Source organism: Alligator sinensis, unplaced genomic scaffold, assembly GCF_000455745.1.
Source record: "Alligator sinensis unplaced genomic scaffold, ASM45574v1 scaffold982_1, whole genome shotgun sequence".
Classification (NCBI taxonomy): Eukaryota; Metazoa; Chordata; order Crocodylia; family Alligatoridae; genus Alligator; species Alligator sinensis.
Genome location: NW_005842470.1, coordinates 134815 through 153660, shown reverse-complemented (window position 1 = coordinate 153660; position 18846 = coordinate 134815). Strand labels below are relative to the sequence as shown.

Genomic DNA, 18846 nt, shown 5'->3' with positions numbered 1-18846 from the left:
TTACATGGTAAAAGGGAGATGGCATCTGCTACTGAGCCCCAGACTCAAGTAACCTAAAAATATTTTAAATAGATTTCACACTTTCATTCGCTTATCTTGTAATCATAAAAAATGAAGGTTACTGGTATGGGATGGATGGAGAGAAGCTTTGGTATTAGGTGCAGAGGCCTAAGGACAGAAGAGGCCAAGCTTCAGTCTGCAGTCTTTTCATGTGCACATGGGAGGAATCCAAAAAAAGTGGGAATTTTACATGTAGATTTCTTATATAAAAAGAGAAAGGGAAAACCTGGAATGTATGGAAGGTAGAGTTGTAATAAATACGGAAACTTCCTGATTCCACAATTACCTGCATAGATCATTGCCACTGTGCAGAGCTACTCGTATCTTTTTCTTTTTGGCCACAGAGTATCAAAGTGAATATGTTGTTTCATACCGTCCAAGTTTGGATGAGGCTTCCATTGACCAAAGGCCCCATCTTGGTGTCAGTTTGGCTGCATTGCATGGACTGCCATGCTTATAATTGAATCTTTTCTTTGCAGACTTTCCATAACAGTCCTTTCCATGACCGATCAACAATATTTCTTCACAGAAGCAATGTCACTAGACTAGGTCAGCAGGGCATCTAAACATATGACATGGCCTTCCCAAAATGCCAATAACAGTATAGATTTATATCTATGTAGAGATATATAGAGAGAGAGATAGATCTCTCTCTTTCTCTCTCTCTCTCTCTATATATATATATATTCATGTAATATTCATAATATTGACCTACTTTTCAAACTGCTGTACAGCATAAGTGTCAAGTGCCAATAACATTATATATATATATAGATAACAAATGCCAGTAACATATATATGACACTTAAATCAAAGTGTGTGTGGGGAGGGGGAGGTGTAATGTTATTGGCACTTGATAGTTCTCCTATACAGCAGTTTGAAAAGTAGATTGGTATTATAAAATAATTCCATGTAGTTATTTCTGTGGTGCATGAAAAATACATTTCATGTCCTTAAATCCACCTGGATGGCAGTCTTAAGCAATACAAATTTGTATTTAGTATACTAATCAACAAAACATAGCTTTAATATTTGGGAAGTGAGGATTTGAAAACAGCTACTTGGAATATCAGGTATTGTGATTGTTGTGGTTATCAGGCAAAATATGATGGCTTCTGGCTCTCTGTAAAGGTGCTTTTTAAAGACATTTTAGAAAATAGCCTTAGTATGGCTTAAAGGAGCATTCGAATTCTTTCAGGAAGGCTATTATTGATGGTTGATTACGATCTGAAGGGGAAGCCTTACAGTAAAGAAGCAGATCATCATGTGGTGCTGTTGCCATGCTACGATGATATTCTTTTGACTGCCTGTACTTGAACTCTTGTAGATTGCTGGGGGTTTACGTTACAGCAGCAGTCTTTCCCATCCATACATGTCCTCTAATGCATGCAGAGAAAACCACATTACGTCATCCCAGGCAACGGTGATAACACTTACTCAAAGCAGTCAGAGGATAGAAATACTTTTAAATATAAGATTTCACTTTTATTTTTGGCATCCTGACTAGATGTCTTCTGACAGTACAGATAATAGCAATAAAATCCTAAAATAGCAGGAATATTTATAATCACCTGTCATTTTCTATAGTGATTACATCCCAGACACAGTCAGCTATGCTTTCCTAATGCTTTCTCATTAACAGGATGGATTAGGTTTGCTTATAAACCAATCACCTTGCAATTTCAAATGCACAAGCAAATTCTGCTTAAATGTATAAAATAGCATTGTGAGGACATTATTGCAACCCCGCCCCACCAAATGATTGAAATCTTAAATTGTGATGTATAGACCCACATTGTAAGGTTTAATGTGTTTTCCTTCATAAAATGGTATCATGGTTGAACACTGGTTATATATCATTTTAAAATATTTCCTATTCTTACTTAGCATTTCCTCTTTACCTTGTGGGTGGTTTTACATGTACAGAAAAAGCAAAAACAGGGTCACTGCAAAAGGAATTAGTAATCGTTTTTTTTTAAAAACCTGTATGTAAGTGTTTGCCCTGCTTCCTCTGTCTCTAGAATAATGATGCTTTTTAGAAAAAAAACCCCCAGAAATTGAGATGAGGCACCTGCTGGTTGCTTTTCACTTATTTAAATATGCATAGGGCTTTCCTCCATTTTAATCTTTCTTTTAAAAAAGATGGCTGTATTACTAATGCTGGCAACCCCTTCAAAAAAAAATCATCATTTCTTCCTTTCATAGTTCAGCTGAGCAAGACAGATTTGAAGTGGGGACCCCCTTCAGCTAGCTAAGCAACCAGCACTATTCATAATTCATAAGTGCTTCGAGCCATCTAGCTGAATGCATTTGGATTAGTTCTGGCTTCTTCGTGCAACCCCTGATTTCATTATTCCGTTCTGCTAGCAAATAAGCCTACATCCAGCCCTTCTGCAAGGATGAAATGCCAAGCTTGGCTTTGTCTTGGATTAGCAGATACCACGATCTTGGGAATCTTTGGGTTTTATGAATATTAATTTTTTTTATTGACTGGAAAACTAGGCCATCCTTGTTCTTGTGGAATTCCTCTATCTTACCTGTGAATTCTTCATAAGGGATTTGTGGACTGTGGTGTGGAGTTTTCCAAAATGCCTGAAGCAAACTATTTGTTATCTGTATCTTGGGGTTACATTAAGGTGGGTTAAACTTGTGAAATATAACTGTTATAGATTGTAAATATTGGATACAATATATTTAGTATATGCTATTTAAATCAATATGTATGTGCACTATATCGCAAAAGGTAACATCCTCATATGTGCAGCAGACATAGGTCTAGGTGTTTTTTTCCTTCTGGTATTTTATGTCTCAGGATAGTGCAATATTGCTGTAAAATAGTTTGAATTGTGAATCAGGAGAATGGTTTTATGTTTATTTGGATGAAAGCATGTTTAAATCCTGCATTTCAATCTGCCTATATAAACATCTGTTTTCTGTTTTAGATTTACAGTATCTCTGTCATGCTTTTCTGATATATACATTTACCCCTTTTTTCCAAATTCCAAAATGAAGCAAATTTTATATTTTGAAATTTAGGAATAAAAATGGTTTATAGGGAACAGTAATGAAAACCAGTGCAGCTCTTTGATCTTTCAGATGTATTACCTAAAACATAATGTTCTCCTTCATTTCATACAGCAAAACCTAAAGTGCACATTCTGTTCTAAATTCATTTTGTGTCGGTTTAATACAATAGCAAGGCATTTCCAGTTATGATGATGCTGAATATTATCTAAATTCAGCCATATGATACTGACTGTGTTCCAAATATCTGCATAGTTTGCCTCTTAACATCTTATTTGTCTAGTTGCATGTAATAATGTTAAAGCCAAATTAATTTTAGAAAGTATTCAGAAAAATATCAACTTATTTATTTTCCAACAGTTCAAGAGAATGCTGAACCGGGAGCTGACACACCTCTCAGAAATGAGCCGATCTGGGAACCAGGTGTCTGAATATATTTCAAACACGTTTCTAGGTAAGTTATTACATGCCAGAGTTTCATATCCCATTAGAAAAGGAATTCTGTGAAAATCAAATTAGTCCCCATCTATTCTTTACAATAGATGCCATTACTCAAATGTTTTCTTTCAAATGGCGTATGGGAGAGAAAAAAAGCATAATGTTTGGATAAATATTTCCTAAAAAAAATCCAAATTCTAAGCAGAAAGAGTTGTATTTTCTGTTAAGGTTTCTTTAACCAACTGTTAAAGAACATGATAAAATCTATGATTTTCTTTTGACCTCATGTAAAGCACAAAGTCACACACCTTCAGCTTATACTCCTTTCTTCACTCATAAAATTGTATCTCCCTGTTCCCCCAGAGTAAGCCTCACCTTAGACATTCTATACACCATTTTGGATATACTTATTCATTTATCACAGCTAATTCAAGGGCTCATCTCACAAAGATTTACACACAGGAGTAGCTCTTCTCCCATTAGTAGTCTTTTGGAGATCATGGACTAACTGACATGAATGAAGTTAAGTATTTAAGGATTGGGCCCCTTCTGTTTCCAGTGCATTTCTCATACAAAATATAATTTGTTGCAAATATTTCACATTAGGTTTTATACTGTGTGAGCATTCGTAAAAGGCAGAAATCTGCACAAGTCCCAGTTTCAGCCTTTAACACAGAGCCTAAGTGGTAAATTGGACCTTGGAAGGAATCTCTGGGCTGGGATGAATTTTGCCCAGAGAGAATAAATGATCAGACAAGCAGAAATACTTCTGGCATTTTATTTTAAATGGTTTCACTAATCTGTTAAGTGCCTACACTTGAAACCAGATAACTGCATGCGCTTTTGGACAGAGAATATCCTTAATAACCAATATCAATTTATGGAAATTCATTGGCACTGTTTTATCAAGATGCCTTATCAGGGCATCCAGAACATTAATTAATCCCAGGAGTAAATCAGGAGTAGCAATCTGAAGATCAACAATCTGCCCCCTCAGTAGAAGAGCGTGCAGCATACTGTATTACACTGAGGCTCGCTTCCATAGTGGTAGTTACAGATGCTTTTGGATGCTTTGGGAGGGTATGACACTCTCTGATGGACTATTTTCAAGTGAGATTGACTATTCATTACTGTTTGTTACTGGGAGAGAATCCAGATATTCCCATGGTATGCTGCTTTAGAAGATCATCTTGATTTTGGTCTTGCTGCTTATTATTCTATAATGGTAACATTCATTCCCATAGAGGAAACAACACAAGGGCCTGTAAATCACTTAAAGCCTGAATGAATGGTTTGAGTAGTGATGAGAGGCCTTATGCAGGCTCTCCACACAAGGGTAAATCATAACCTGATTACTTAGTTCCATTTAAAATAAATTAATAAAGTTTGTTACACTATATGTTATACAGTGCATGTAATGCTTTTAAGCCCATCTGCCAGGCGCTTGTGCAGTTCACATGGTAACATTTTTAATGAATGATCTTGCGTGGATTAATTTATTAAAATGAATACGCAAAGAATAACATGCAGCCAAACTGGAAAGAGGGACATGTGTGTTTATTTAGAAGGGTTGTATCACATTAGAGTTCGCTTGTCCGTATCTGCATGAAAAGGGAACTTACTTCATTTGACTGTCTCCTGATTGTCTAAATGAAACAAGGGAAGGGGTTTATACCATTCAGAGCATGCAGAGAAATAGCTCATAGTGTGAGTGAGGCAAGTGATCGACTGGATAAAATCTTTATTAATTATTGGACCAAAGACCTTGCTGGCTCAAGCAGGTGTGCTTTCAGTGTGTCAGCATATGCAAATTTGGCCCAAAGATCTTGTAGGATCTTTTTATTAAGTGCTAACTCAGTTTGGCACAGGGAAACTGCTTGCTTTATGGTGTGCCTCCAGGCCCAGTCCTGATGTCCATGGTTGGTTGATGGGAGTTCTGACACATTAAAGGCAGCAAGTTTGGGATCTGTGTCAGTGACCAATCTGAAAAACAGGTTTATGGCTCTCTTAGCCTACCTGCATAAATTTAAAAAACAGAATAAAATAGCTTTTCACTATACACTGTCCTCTCTAGTGACGCATCATGTTGCAGCTTCCTTTCTTTTCTAACTCATCAGGGAATTATAGCCTCTCAGAACTGCATTGTGTCTTTCTGTGTTGCATCTTGAACTGAAATGCTGAATAGCTATCCACAGTGTAAACTGTGAATTTGTGAAATCTGTTTTCAACTTCAGCATGAATTTCAATTCCAAATGAACATTTTTCTTTTTTGTTGGTGGCAATTACAGGATTAAGGACAATAGCATAAATGACAGACTCACTGAGAAAGTCAACATGTAGGATACAAACCTGCAGTCTTTACTGGTTTGAGTAATCGCTGAGATGTGTGCAGATCCATCTTGAAGTTGATGAGATTTCTTGGATGAGATGGTTGCATGACCAGGCTCTGAATTTGTATTTGTTTTCCTAGAGATGTGTTTCTGATCTCAGATGCTTTAACTTTTATTGCAGCATACCATGAATCTCTTCCACATGAATGGCAGCTAATTTTACAAGCAGTATAGACTCATATATTGAATTTAAGGACAGTAATAGACAGTGAAACAAATTAGCTAAACCATTGCTGATGGATCCTAGAGTAATAGGTGATGGCACTTATTTGTCCATGTGACCACAAGCTCTAGATGGTTTAAAAGCAACCACAGCTAGAAAACGGTGGGCATTATATAAATAATTAGAACTTCACCATGTGATAAGTAAGGTTCAGAAAATCTGTCTGAACTTTTTCTTATATCTTAAAATCAATGGATTTTTAAAAACTCGAACTCCATTTTTAAGGACTGTCAGTGTTTTATAAATATTGTTTTGTGCAGATCAGTTGACTACCTACAGTATTTTGTGTGTTTATATTGCTAACCTTATACTAAATACAGAGAAGTTTCATCAATCCTTGTTATTAATCTCCATTTCTCAACTATCGGAGTCAGCTCAATGACAGAAGGATTTTCCTGGAAAGTCTCATAATTCATGAATGCAGGAATGTATTAAGTCATAGGGATCTGTTTTAGGATCTTCGTTTTGTCCTGCTTCAAAGCTAAACATTGCTAAGGAAACTGTACATAGGGAAGATTTTCTGTTGTTGCAGAGACTACACAAAAGGGAAGCACCTAGTGACATCACATCAGCAGTTACAGATAATGGCGTTCTTAATTGCAGTGTTCCAGGCACAGTGGCTGATTGTTTTGCACAGATCTTTAATTAGTCAAAGGAAAATGCAGTTAACGCTTGATCCCTTTAAGGATGACCAGATCTGCAAAAGTGAAGGAGCATAGGCCCATGAACAATGCTCAATGTGGAAGATTTTATATTATTTTGTACATTTTTAATGGGTGGATTTATTCTAAAAAAAGATTAATGCTATTTTATGACACTATTAAGCCATATTGGAGGTAGCAGGTATAAAAGAAAACTGTATGAATCCTCAGAGGGAGGATTCATCCTGGTGGAGGGCAGGCAGAGATTGTATTGCTGCTCCTCAGTCGGGTTAGCTCATGAGGGTCCATTTTTAAATTATGCCATGTCTGCATTGGAATACTGCAAGTAGGAATCTGTATGCGGACCCACTGAATCAGCAGGGATTTTGACTGTGGCTGGACACACCCCTTCTTTGCATTTGCTGACAGCTTGAGCCAGAAGGGGAAATGCAGCTGTTTTCTGACAACACACTGCTCATCATGTGCATTTCCTGAGCCAAGCTCTCTGCCAGTGCAATGATACTGATCTTGATATAGATATGCCAACAGAGAATTTGATCCCCCTTTTCCTACGTACCTCTATCATCCTTCTCAGCATCATAAGGCCTGCCCCCAACGTTGAAGCTATTAGTGCATAGCAGCTTTACATTATTAATTATCACTATTTAAAGACAACGGCAGTGATTAATGAGATCATGCTTGCTGGAGTCTAGTACTTCAAATTCCATGTAATTTCTGGGAATATTTAAAAGACCCTTTTTAAACAATCCACACTGTAAAGGAGGGTACCAGGCTCTAAAATGATCCTATTTATATAACACTGAATGAAGTTCATTAAAATGGCTCATTTTAAAGGGGGACGTTGCCATATGCTTTAGAAATGTAACCCATTCATTTTGCCTTTATCTTTCTCAGACAAGCAGAACGATGTGGAGATTCCCTCTCCCACACAGAAGGACAGAGAAAAGAAGAAAAAACAGCAGCTCATGACACAGATCAGTGGAGTGAAAAAATTAATGCATAGTTCAAGCTTAAATAACACCAGCATTTCACGATTTGGTGTTAAAACGGAAAAGGAAGACCATCTGGCCAAGGTGTGCCTGATTCTTGAACATAAGCTAGAAATAAAAAAGACAGTGTGTTGTCTAATAGCTTTAGTGTGATAATGGGAGTCAGTACTTTCTGGGCTCTTGTATCCTCTGATTGACCTTGATGAAGCCAGCTACTGTAGATTCATTGGTCTTTCTGTAAAATATTAAAAGAATATTATTATATAAAATATTAAAAGGGAATCAATATTAGTGTTTGACAACGTGTATTTTAATCTTAAAGGGCCCCTGCTGTGTATATTTTGGAATGTACATTCCTTTGATATTTAAATAATTCTGAACTGTACACTCCTAAGCTATGTTGAACCATTGGCCATATCCAAGAACCGGCCACTTGGCTTTTGCCTCTTTCCTCCCACTAAACAAGGAGAGGCATAGCTCTGTAAATATATCTTTTTCATAGTGAAATGTTTTCTTCCCTTAGCACAGTAGTTCCCAACCTTTTTTTTCTGCGCCCTGCTGCTGGTAGCAGAGTACGGCTGTGGCAGTGGCAGCCCGGGGGCAGGGGAGCTCCCAGCACATGGCACGGCTCTCCTTTTCTGTGCAGCGCTGCTGGCATTGCCCCTGTGACTCTCATTTGGGTTGCAACCCAGGGTTGGGAACTGCTGCTTTAGCATGAATCTAATGTAGACTCTTCATTGTTACTTTTCATTTCTTGTGCTTTGATTATTAGGCCATTTTAAATTAATTTTCACCATAATGCATTTTCATAAATTGCATGATGAATACAATAATGTGTTCCCATACACAGTGTTAAAGTAGTGTAACCATTCTCTTTTATTGTTCTTGTTTTTTTCTATAGGAATTAGAAGACCTGAATAAATGGGGTCTTAATATTTTTAATGTTGCAAGATATTCGCACAACAGGCCTCTCACTTGTATTATGTACGCCATATTTCAGGTTAGAGATTTCCCCATAAACTTGCTGGGTTTTTTACTATATTTGCATGGTTTCTGATTTTCCTACACTCTTACGTGATTTCAATATATATTTTGTAACATTTCGTATGCAGGAAAGAGATCTCCTGAAAACATTCAAAATCTCATCTGACACTTTTGTAACTTACATGATGACTTTAGAAGACCATTACCATTCTGACGTAGCCTACCATAACAGCCTACATGCTGCTGATGTTGCCCAATCAACACACGTTCTTCTTTCTACCCCTGCGTTGGATGTGAGTTGTTCTGGTGTTGGGATGTTGGGTCTGTATTGGGATGTTGAATTTAACTGGAACACTTTTTAATGTCTGCAGTATCTTTAGTGGATATTTCGAATGGCTATTTCAACATACAAATTCCCTGTATGAATTAACTTAAATCATATGCAGGATTTAGGGGCATGGTGGCAGAGTGGATAAGGCACCTCACTACAGATCCAGAAGGGTGAATGCACCCAATGATCTGGTGTTATGCCAATGGCTTTCCCCAGTTGTCCCAGATGTATATTGGGTCTGATGAACTTGGGTGGGAGAATCAAAAGCTAATGGCTGTGATGCTAGCCATAAGACTCCTTTGTGTGGTGTTTGCTACAGAAACTGGTGTGCGTTAACTACACTAACCCATTAGGTTGTTAGGCTTAGATGGACCTTGGTATGCAGTATTTGGCAGATCTGACATCTAATTGCTGGGGAGCAACAAAGGATGTGAATGACTAAAGCCTTTAATATTGATCCAGCCAGCAGGATGGTGGCGGTGCATCCTCATGCCATGCAGGGTCATGAGCTTTAATTCCATGCCTTATTATTTTGTGTTTGGCTTGGGGGTGAGATGTTTCCTCTCTCAATTCCTTACCAGCCCGACCCTAAGGCTTTGCTTACAGACTTAGGATTTCACTTAAATATTGGTGAAAAACGTAGAAGAACCCTTCATCTGTTGCCTTTAGCTTCAGCACCTACATGTATTGCCAAGGTGCTGTGCTGTACTGCTTTTCCAAGGGTTCATTTTATTCTAAGACAAATCTGTATTAAGAAATTTTGAATGATAATGACAAGTTATAGCTGTTCTATGTCGATGGGTACATCCAGTCTGAAGCACGGTCTCCAAACTAAGCTTTATTGTCTTTGGAAACATACATTTAATATGTTGACTATTTTCTTTTCACACTTTTCTTTGCAAATTGTTGAAAGTTCATAATTTCATGACAATGATCACATGTGCTCATTCTGGTCACTTTTGCCCTAGGCTGTTTTCACGGATTTGGAAATCCTAGCAGCCATTTTTGCAGCTGCAATTCATGATGTGGATCACCCTGGTGTCTCCAATCAATTTCTTATTAATACAAGTGAGTCTTGTTTCAAATACAATAATACACTAATAATCTGCAAATCTGCTACATCTTTTTCCTTGCTCAATGAAGACTGATAGCCAAATCTTAAATTACTATTTTAAGACCATATTGCTTTCACAAAATATTTTGCAGTAAAACAGCAGCATACTGTGAAGCAGAACAATAATTAAAATTCAATTACTATTGTCAAAGCAAAGGAAGATAATTCATTTTGTGATATCATCTCCTTGATATATAAATCCTGTTTATTTTCTTACTCACTAATTCACACTGTGTCTTTCAGTCATTACTGTGAATTTGCGCAGTTCCTTGTAATTAATGAGACAACTAAATAATCCATAATTTGTTTTCTATTTTTGTTCTTATTTCTAATGACACCAAAGCTAAAATCAGTTGTTACGGTTCATGTTCTACTTTCAGCATGCAAAATGTGTACCGATTCCAATATATATTGTCCTACTCTGAAAAACTGCCTTTTCTTACATCATGATTTCTATTATTAGTGATGAAGAAAATCTATTTTTCTCTCATTTAAGCTTGTGATTCACTAAACTGAATAATAATCAATACATTAGTGTTGAGCAAAGTGAGGCTTTTACTTGTCTGTTAGTATTAAAAACCCATAACAAACAAAAGAAAGCCAGTAGAACACAACTTACCTAATTTTTCATAACTCATTTACATAATTATAAAATTGCTAATTCACAAAAGAAATATTTCCTGTTTGCAATTATGCATTACATTTACTCATTGCTTTTACACTTCTTGGCCAGATTCTGAACTGGCTCTGATGTACAACGATGAATCTGTCTTGGAGAACCACCATCTTGCTGTGGGTTTCAAATTGCTGCAAGAAGAGCACTGTGATATCTTCCAGAACCTTACTAAGAAACAGCGTCAGACTCTCAGGAAAATGGTGATTGACATGGTAAGAATAACACCCTTATGCAGCACCTGAGTTATCCAGACAGCAAGTGCTCCTAAAGAAATCACTGGAGTATTTGTGTAACTGTCTTTACTTAAGAAATGGTTTCTTTTTATAAAGGTGTTGGCAACAGACATGTCCAAACATATGAGCCTCCTGGCAGATCTCAAGACCATGGTAGAAACTAAGAAAGTGACAAGTTCAGGGGTTCTCCTTTTGGATAACTACACAGACCGAATACAGGTATGTGAGTGCATTCTCCATTATACCAGGGCCATTTTGCATGGTCCATTCTTTTTAGGAGGAAAACTTGGTTGCACAGCTTATACACTTAGCGTGTGCTGCAATGTTGAGTGCTAATTCTTTTAGGAACTTTTGAAAACATTTAGACATCATATTCTCTTCTGTTCTGGATCATGGAGAGCAAAGGAAAGGTTCATCACGGCCCCTAGACTCTCAGGACGTAACAGAGAGCATTGTCTCCACAGCTTGACACCAGAACACATGCAAACACGGCTGAGGTTTTATGGGTTGTAGAATCGTGTTCATACTTTCCCCACTCGTGCTATTTGCCTCTGGGAGGGCTGCACAGTCACAAGGAATAGGCTAATAATTAGCTTTGAAAATTCATTCTCTCACTGATTTTAATGCACCTGTGCATTGCTCCTGTTAGACATAATATACAGGATCCAGGAATAAGGCATATTTACGGGCAGTATCAAGGGAGAGGCAGAGCAAACATCCCAATCCTTCCTCCACTTTCAAAGTAGAAGTTTGGTGACAGGATTACATGTGTATTTTTTGTAACTATGATATTCAGAATTTTTTATAAAATATATACCTCTCCTTTGCCCTGTAAATCACTTTGCCCATGGTTAGGCAAGGTTCTTTGGGTAGATGTGATGTCCTATCTTTTGCCCACAGTTTTTGGGTTTGGGGGGGGGATAGATGTGATATCTAATCTTTTGCTCACAGATTTTGCCCGCAGTTAATTTATTTGTGTATAAGGGATGTTGTCCATTTACTAAAGTAGGGATATTTACTATTTAGCCATGAAAGTATGGCTTTATTTCAAAAACAAATCCTGAATGGTGGGTAGCACCTGCACTCAATAGCACTGCACCAAAGAGTACTGCAAAAACAACCTACACATGCATAGAGTTACTTCCACCACAGATCCCAACAGCTAATCTCTTGTGTGACTTGAAAAGAGGATGTTTTTGTGAAGTTACTAGTTTGTAATAGGAAGTTGCATAATGAATGGATTTTGTGGTTAAAATGTTCTGAATTAAGCAAGCACGTGCAGTACAAAATCCTCGTCTTTTTCCAACTGATTTTATGAGATTTCTGCTTAATGCGATTACAGGTTCTCCGAAATATGGTTCATTGTGCAGACTTGAGCAATCCCACAAAATCCCTGGAATTGTACCGGCAATGGACAGACAGAATCATGGAGGAGTTTTTCCAACAGGGAGACAAAGAACGAGAGAGAGGAATGGAAATTAGCCCAATGTGTGACAAACACACTGCATCAGTGGAAAAATCACAGGTAATTGCCTTTTTCATTGTTTCCATTTGCACGTTGAAAGGTGAATGGGCCAAGTGTATTCCTCATCCCTCTGGCAAAATGCCTGGTACCCTTTACTTGCCCAGATGTCTTTGATACTTATGAACTTACCTGCTGACTCCTGCTCGTTCACTTTCCTCGTTGCTTCTCAGTTTCAGATGCAGATTTAGCCCTCCGCTTTGTCCCTGTTCCCAGAAGTCTCTTTCTGATAACTCTCCCCGCACTGCCCAGAAAAGTGTGAATCAGATTCTCTCACTTACCATGATCCTCCTATCTTTCACAGCTTCTAACCTCCTCCTCTGTGATTTTTAATGGCCTTCTCCTAAATTTGTCATATCCTGCCAACCCACAAAAGTTTTGGCAGTCTATTTATTAGTCTGTCTCGTTAAACATCCTCCCAAAAACACTTTGGGAAAGGCCTAAAGACAGCCAGTGTTAATGTAGATTGTCAGACCTGTGGAGACCCATGATTTTTCAGGATGTAATTAAACGTTAAGGGTCTGTTGGAGGTCATGTGTAAAAGGGTGTTGGAGAAGGAAAGCAGCATTTATCTCGATCAATACAAACCTTAAGAAAGGAGTTTAAGCATTTGAAGGTTCTTAAAAGACCAGAAGCAAACTTTAGATTTTGTCTAATCTGTATAGCACGGGGTCACAGAGCCCCACCCAGTAATTAGTGTTTGACTGAAGCATATTGATTTTTATATAATGGTGTCTCAGTTGGGGGGTTTAAATTGATTTAACAAGCCTTGTCAAGGTTTTTCAGCCCAAATAAGTAACATTATTAATGATGTCCTTCAATGTTTTTCTGAGATAAACAAACTACTTCCGAAAGTATTCGTTTGACCACAGAGTGATTTCATTAGAAAAGTATCTGCTTATATGGGAGAGCAACACAAAAAAATCTGTGAGCCCAGTTTGGCGGGGAGTGCCCCTGCCATACTGTGCGCATTTTGTTCCACTCCATATTCTCACTTCATGCAGGTTTCAAAACCGCGTTTTCATTATGCAGCGAAAACAAATCCAACAAAGTGGCTGCAATTTTGACAGGAATAGCATTGTCCAAATGGGGGAGGCATTAAAGTTTTGAAGTTGAAGGAGTCTGATAGCAAGAACTACATGTAAAATTTTATACTACACATAGAGGTTTTTAAAAATCTGATTGAATACTAGGTAATTGTCCATTTAAACAGAGTAAATACTCTTTTTCTTAAAGATCAGAAAATGGTAGGGCCTGGCCATTTTGTTCCTTCTTGTGTGATTTGAGATGCCTGCTTGAGGAACCTATGAACTGTCAGCATTATCTAAACATTGCAACCTTTCTGACCATTAGTTCTTTATCAATATTGAATGCTTCTAGAATGCCAACAAACCCTTGCCATCAGATAACCAAATAGAGAGGAGGTTTTCTCATTTTAAAGGTTCCTCATGAACATATGCTGCAGGAAGTTTTCGTCACCTTTTTGTTTAAGCTGCCTCGGCAGTATATTACAATTGAATTTTAATGGTTCTATTGACATCCTGTTGTGTCTGAAGGAGGCACATGTGATTTCCAAAGCAAACATCCGCATGTTGAGTCTAGCCCCTTTGAGAGCCATTTTCCTGCTGCATAGAAATGTTGTCCAGCGGTGTGCAGAGTGAAACGGCACATTCTGCCAAGTCAGAAGAATTTCAATCCTCTTTATGACCATTCAGTTTTCTCCATCCTGTCTGGCCTTTTTTGTCAGACAATTGGATAGTGATCCTGTTCGGAGCCTGCTTACCAATAGTCGGAAGGATTTACTGACCCAACCTCGAACATCATTCTTTCCACCAGTGAACATGTTATTTCCACCAGAGTCATACATACAAAATTATACCCACACAAGGGACTTGATTTCTTGAGTTGGGTCCTTCATTCGATTTTCTGTGCTCTTTACAAAACAGACAGGAAAATAACTTGTAAAAAACCTATTTTGCTGCATTTGTAGAGAAACAAGGCAACTGTCTTTGCAGCAAAGAGAGACTTCTTACCATTTAACTTTTAAAGATATAGTACACAAAATGCAATTCATAACAGATGCCAGCTCCATGGAACAAAAAGATGTCATTAAGGGACAATGCAAGTCCTTAAGAGGAGTGACATTCAGAGGTAGGCCTGGTGTTCAACCTGAGAACTGACATTTTCAATTCTGCAAGTCAATAAAGTGTTCCACTGGAATTGCACGCTGGTTGCCAGGAAAAAAAATCTTTGCCCACGGACCCCATACCATCATATCTGACATAGTGTGGATTTTTCCTAGATTGAAAGAGTAGATAGGAGAGTAGCAGTGTATGGCATCTGTTGTTAAATGGCATTTCAATGGGGAGTACAATAGAATCTTTTATCTCCAAAATGTTGATTTGAGCGAGTTTTGCACCAGAATGTTTTGATTAGTCAGCCAAAGATAACAAGCCTACTTAGTCATCTGAAAATTATGGGATATTTTGGCAGTCTTACCAATTCCTATGTAACTGTTCCTTTTTAATTAATACCTCCAGGCTGATATTGCAAAAGGCATCAACCCAAACTCCAGTTTTGTAGGTACAATTTTGCATGGGCAAATAATTGTAGCTGCAATTAATTGTGCATGCTGTAATACCCACATTTGTGCATGGGTATTTATGAGCTCAGTTGGATGCAGTTATTTTCAGGTAAAAATGGTGGCTGCCTTATAGCATCTTAAGCCTTTTCTTTTTTAACATGCATAACCCGTCCATGTAATTTTTCTGTTTTTCAGGTTGGATTCATTGACTACATTGTGCATCCACTTTGGGAGACTTGGGCAGACCTGGTGCAGCCTGATGCACAAGACATTCTGGATACTTTAGAAGACAATAGGAACTGGTACCAGAGCATGATACCCCAGAGCCCCTCCCCTCCTCTTGATGAACGTAACAGGGACTGTCAGAATCTGATGGAGAAGTTCCAGTTTGAACTGACTCTTGAAGAGGAGGATTCAGATGGACCTGAAAAGGAGGGTGATAGTATCAGCTATTTCAGCAATACAAAGACACTCTGTATGACTGACCCAGGTAAAAGGGATTCACAAAGAGAAGCTAATATAGAAATAGTGACAGAAGATACATCGCCTGTTGACACATAATGCACTGTATCTACATAGGTGAATTTTAAATACTAAACGAGCATGCAAGCTGTCTTGTAGGACTAGCCTGCGATCTAGGTCTTATGCCTATGTCTAACATTGGCTAAAAGATATCCCAGCTACTTGAGATTGGAGTCAGGGTTAAAGATCGTGTAGTGAATGATTGCTCAGGAAATTAACAGAAGATTTACATTGTGGTTTAAGCCTTTTCAGCTAAAACATTGTGTAGTTTTGGAACCGATTTGAATTGTTACTGAACAGTGAATGACACACAACTGAGAGGTTTTATACCGTTAGGATTTTGGCATTTATACCAGTTAGACTGACAGAAACTACTGATTAGTAACTCTCCATATAGAACCTGTCCACCTGATCACCTGTCTGCAGACCTGTGTGCCTTTTTTGTAAACACTTACATGTCTTTTCAAGAGCCTACTAAATACACGTTTAATATAAAACACAACACAAAGTATTTCAGAAATTGACGGATACCTTTTTTGATTCTTCCTGTTAAAACAAATAGTCTTCCTTTTCTCATGGGCAATACCTGTCACTTTATTGCAGTTTATCACTTTTACAGGCTAACTAGAAGGGGTTTTGCATAACTGCACCTTTCACAGTCTTCTTAAACCTCCAGATGACCCTTTTAGGGTCATTTTGTGCCATTGTACATCACCTCTGTTTGCTTGCTAGAGACAACAGTATTTTTCCTCAACTAGGTTTAACTTTTGTTGTGCACAGGATAAGGGATAGTTGAGTTTCTATAGCACAATGCAGTACATAAACAATTAAGCATAATAAGGCAGTGTTTGATGTGCTTTCTCCCCTTGGCAGTTCCTTTGCTCAGTGGAAGTTGCACGCCTGGATATTTGTGTTCCTCTCACTTGCAGTTCACGTTTCCTCGAATTAGCTCTACCATCCTTCTCCTGCACTGCCTTGAGCTCTAACGCATCCATTACTGTTTATAACAGTGTATTTATTACGTAATGTATATACTGTACTGTTTTGTAAGTTATTAATTTATATTAATTAACATTACCTTTCAATGGTGGTGTTCATTGTGTAGAAAACTCTGAATAAGAGTTGCCTTTTTTCTTGTAACCTTTTGTATGGCATAAAATAGAAGAACCTGAACATAGCTGAAGAGACATACGGAACCCATAGAGGGCATTCATAGGTGGCATTGGCTTGCAGGGGCTTCATTTTCATCATGAATTGAGAGGAACTGAATCTTAAGATTGGGAGAAAGGGAAGGATGAGCCAATTAAGCTGCTGAGAGTCTGAAAAAGAAACCGCTGCAACTGTCACCAATTATTAAATGTCATATTCCAATTTATGAACAACCCAATGTGAATTTCTATGACAAAATGTGAACTGATGTAATAATTGTGCTGTGAAGCTTCTTCTGACAAAGCTTGTTAGGCATCATTAATGGTGTCGATCTCAGTTTGTAAAATATGTTTCAAGCTTTTGGTCCAACTTGTGATGGAATATAGTTGATGAAAATAGCACAGTTGTGCATGATCAATGGGTTTGTATGTCTGTTTAACACTGCATTGTTCCAGGTGGTTATTTTATTGTTTTCAAAAGTTTCACACAATGTATGTTATAGTATTATATATTGTGTTCAGATGCATTCTTAAGAGATTTTTATATGAAGTGAATAAATGAAAGCATGACCCAAGCCTGGGGCACTTCTGGCCGTTATTAGCAACTTTGTTTGGGGAGTAACTAAGCAGCACCAAAATGCAACTGAGGTTGCTATAGTCCCGTTGGCTGGCATAGGAACTAACTGGCATAGGATTGCTGACTGGCTATCGCAGTAAGATAAAAAAACAGCTCTCCCAGGGACAAAGTCCAACACTAGGATAATAGTTTCCTGCAGTCAGTTTTGTGAATGAAAAAAGAAAGGCTTTTGGCAGCCAAAGGGCAAAGTGAGGCTTGCAAAGAGAATATTTATATGTATAGTCCTCTAGCCAGTCTGCTTGTGCTCTCTTCCAAAGATCAGCATTCAGCTCACAGGGGATATAGACTCTTAAACCCTCTCCTTCATCATTGGCCTTCATCTCCATGACTGACTTGTGATCAGACCTTTAACCATTTTCCACAGCTTGGTTCACCAGCGGTCCCTACTATGCATCTGAACAAACCTAAAGGATTTGAGCATTTTTTCTTTTAAATGCTGGATAGAGTCACTGCACCCTACTCGGTAACTCTGACAGGATATCTACTACACCCTGTCTTTCAACTCTGAACCAAAAGCAGTTCTGGTCCCATAGCACTGTTTGGTTTCCAGATTCTGGGCCTGAGAAGTTCATGATTCTTATAACAATAATACAACCAACTATCAGCAGAACCACAGGTTGGATGCCCAAAATATCATGAAATTGGCTTAAAGTCATGAGACTTAACAAATTATTATTTTAAGTTTGTTTGATTTTTTTTCTTGTGGATTTTTTTTAAGTCTTTATGGCTTATGCTGGTCACATTCCCAAGCTTTTCTCCACAGTCACAAAGGCAAGAGACTTATTTTTTGTTACTGAAAGGAGAGATTGCCTCAAAACCAATTAATTATACCACCACTATGGCAAGATGTGCCATCAGATTTTGGGTGTTGGAAATACTGCAGCGATCAGCCAAATTAAACACAGAGTTGAGTTCTTCTGGGAGATGGTGACAGAGTAAGTGCACATATACTGTTACATTCCTTACTGGGACATTAGATTAAATGGCTAAAAACATTTAAAGATGAAAACCAGTAGTATTTCCTCAAACTGCTTTTGGATTCTCAGCTGGTACTGTAGAGGTAAAGGCACATCCGTATTTGAATTCCCCTGGTACTTGCCACCTCTGTATTGTAAAGTTCCTTCCTTTTTTGGATATTCAGTCCCTGAAACATCAAGTGCAGATATTGTAGAGTAAATAGAAATTATTTTAACTTAGTACAAAATATTGTACCAGACTGTGAACTGTTCTTTCTAACTAAAATACTTTCCAACTCATTGGGACTTACTGTGGCTTTAGTTTGATATCAGGTATGACTGTGTAGAGGCAT

At 37.9% G+C, this 18846-nt stretch overlaps 1 protein-coding gene across 6 annotated transcripts in view; it reads left to right on the top strand.

Moving 5' to 3' along the window:
* The window catches only part of PDE4B (phosphodiesterase 4B), a 352002-nt gene extending 334516 nt beyond the window's left edge, over positions 1–17486 (top strand). For all 6 annotated transcript variants that reach the window (XM_014523291.1, XM_025212536.1, XM_025212537.1 and 3 more), the window contains 9 exons: positions 3445–3538; positions 7692–7870; positions 8688–8786; positions 8899–9063; positions 10070–10169; positions 10949–11103; positions 11221–11343; positions 12467–12649; positions 15426–17486. In XM_014523291.1, the coding sequence (XP_014378777.1) occupies positions 3445–3538; positions 7692–7870; positions 8688–8786; positions 8899–9063; positions 10070–10169; positions 10949–11103; positions 11221–11343; positions 12467–12649; positions 15426–15791 (1464 nt within the window). In that variant the 3' untranslated portion in view covers positions 15792–17486. The remainder of the gene's footprint in view (positions 1–3444; positions 3539–7691; positions 7871–8687; positions 8787–8898; positions 9064–10069; positions 10170–10948; positions 11104–11220; positions 11344–12466; positions 12650–15425) is intronic.
* The last annotated feature ends 1360 nt before the right edge of the window (positions 17487–18846 follow it).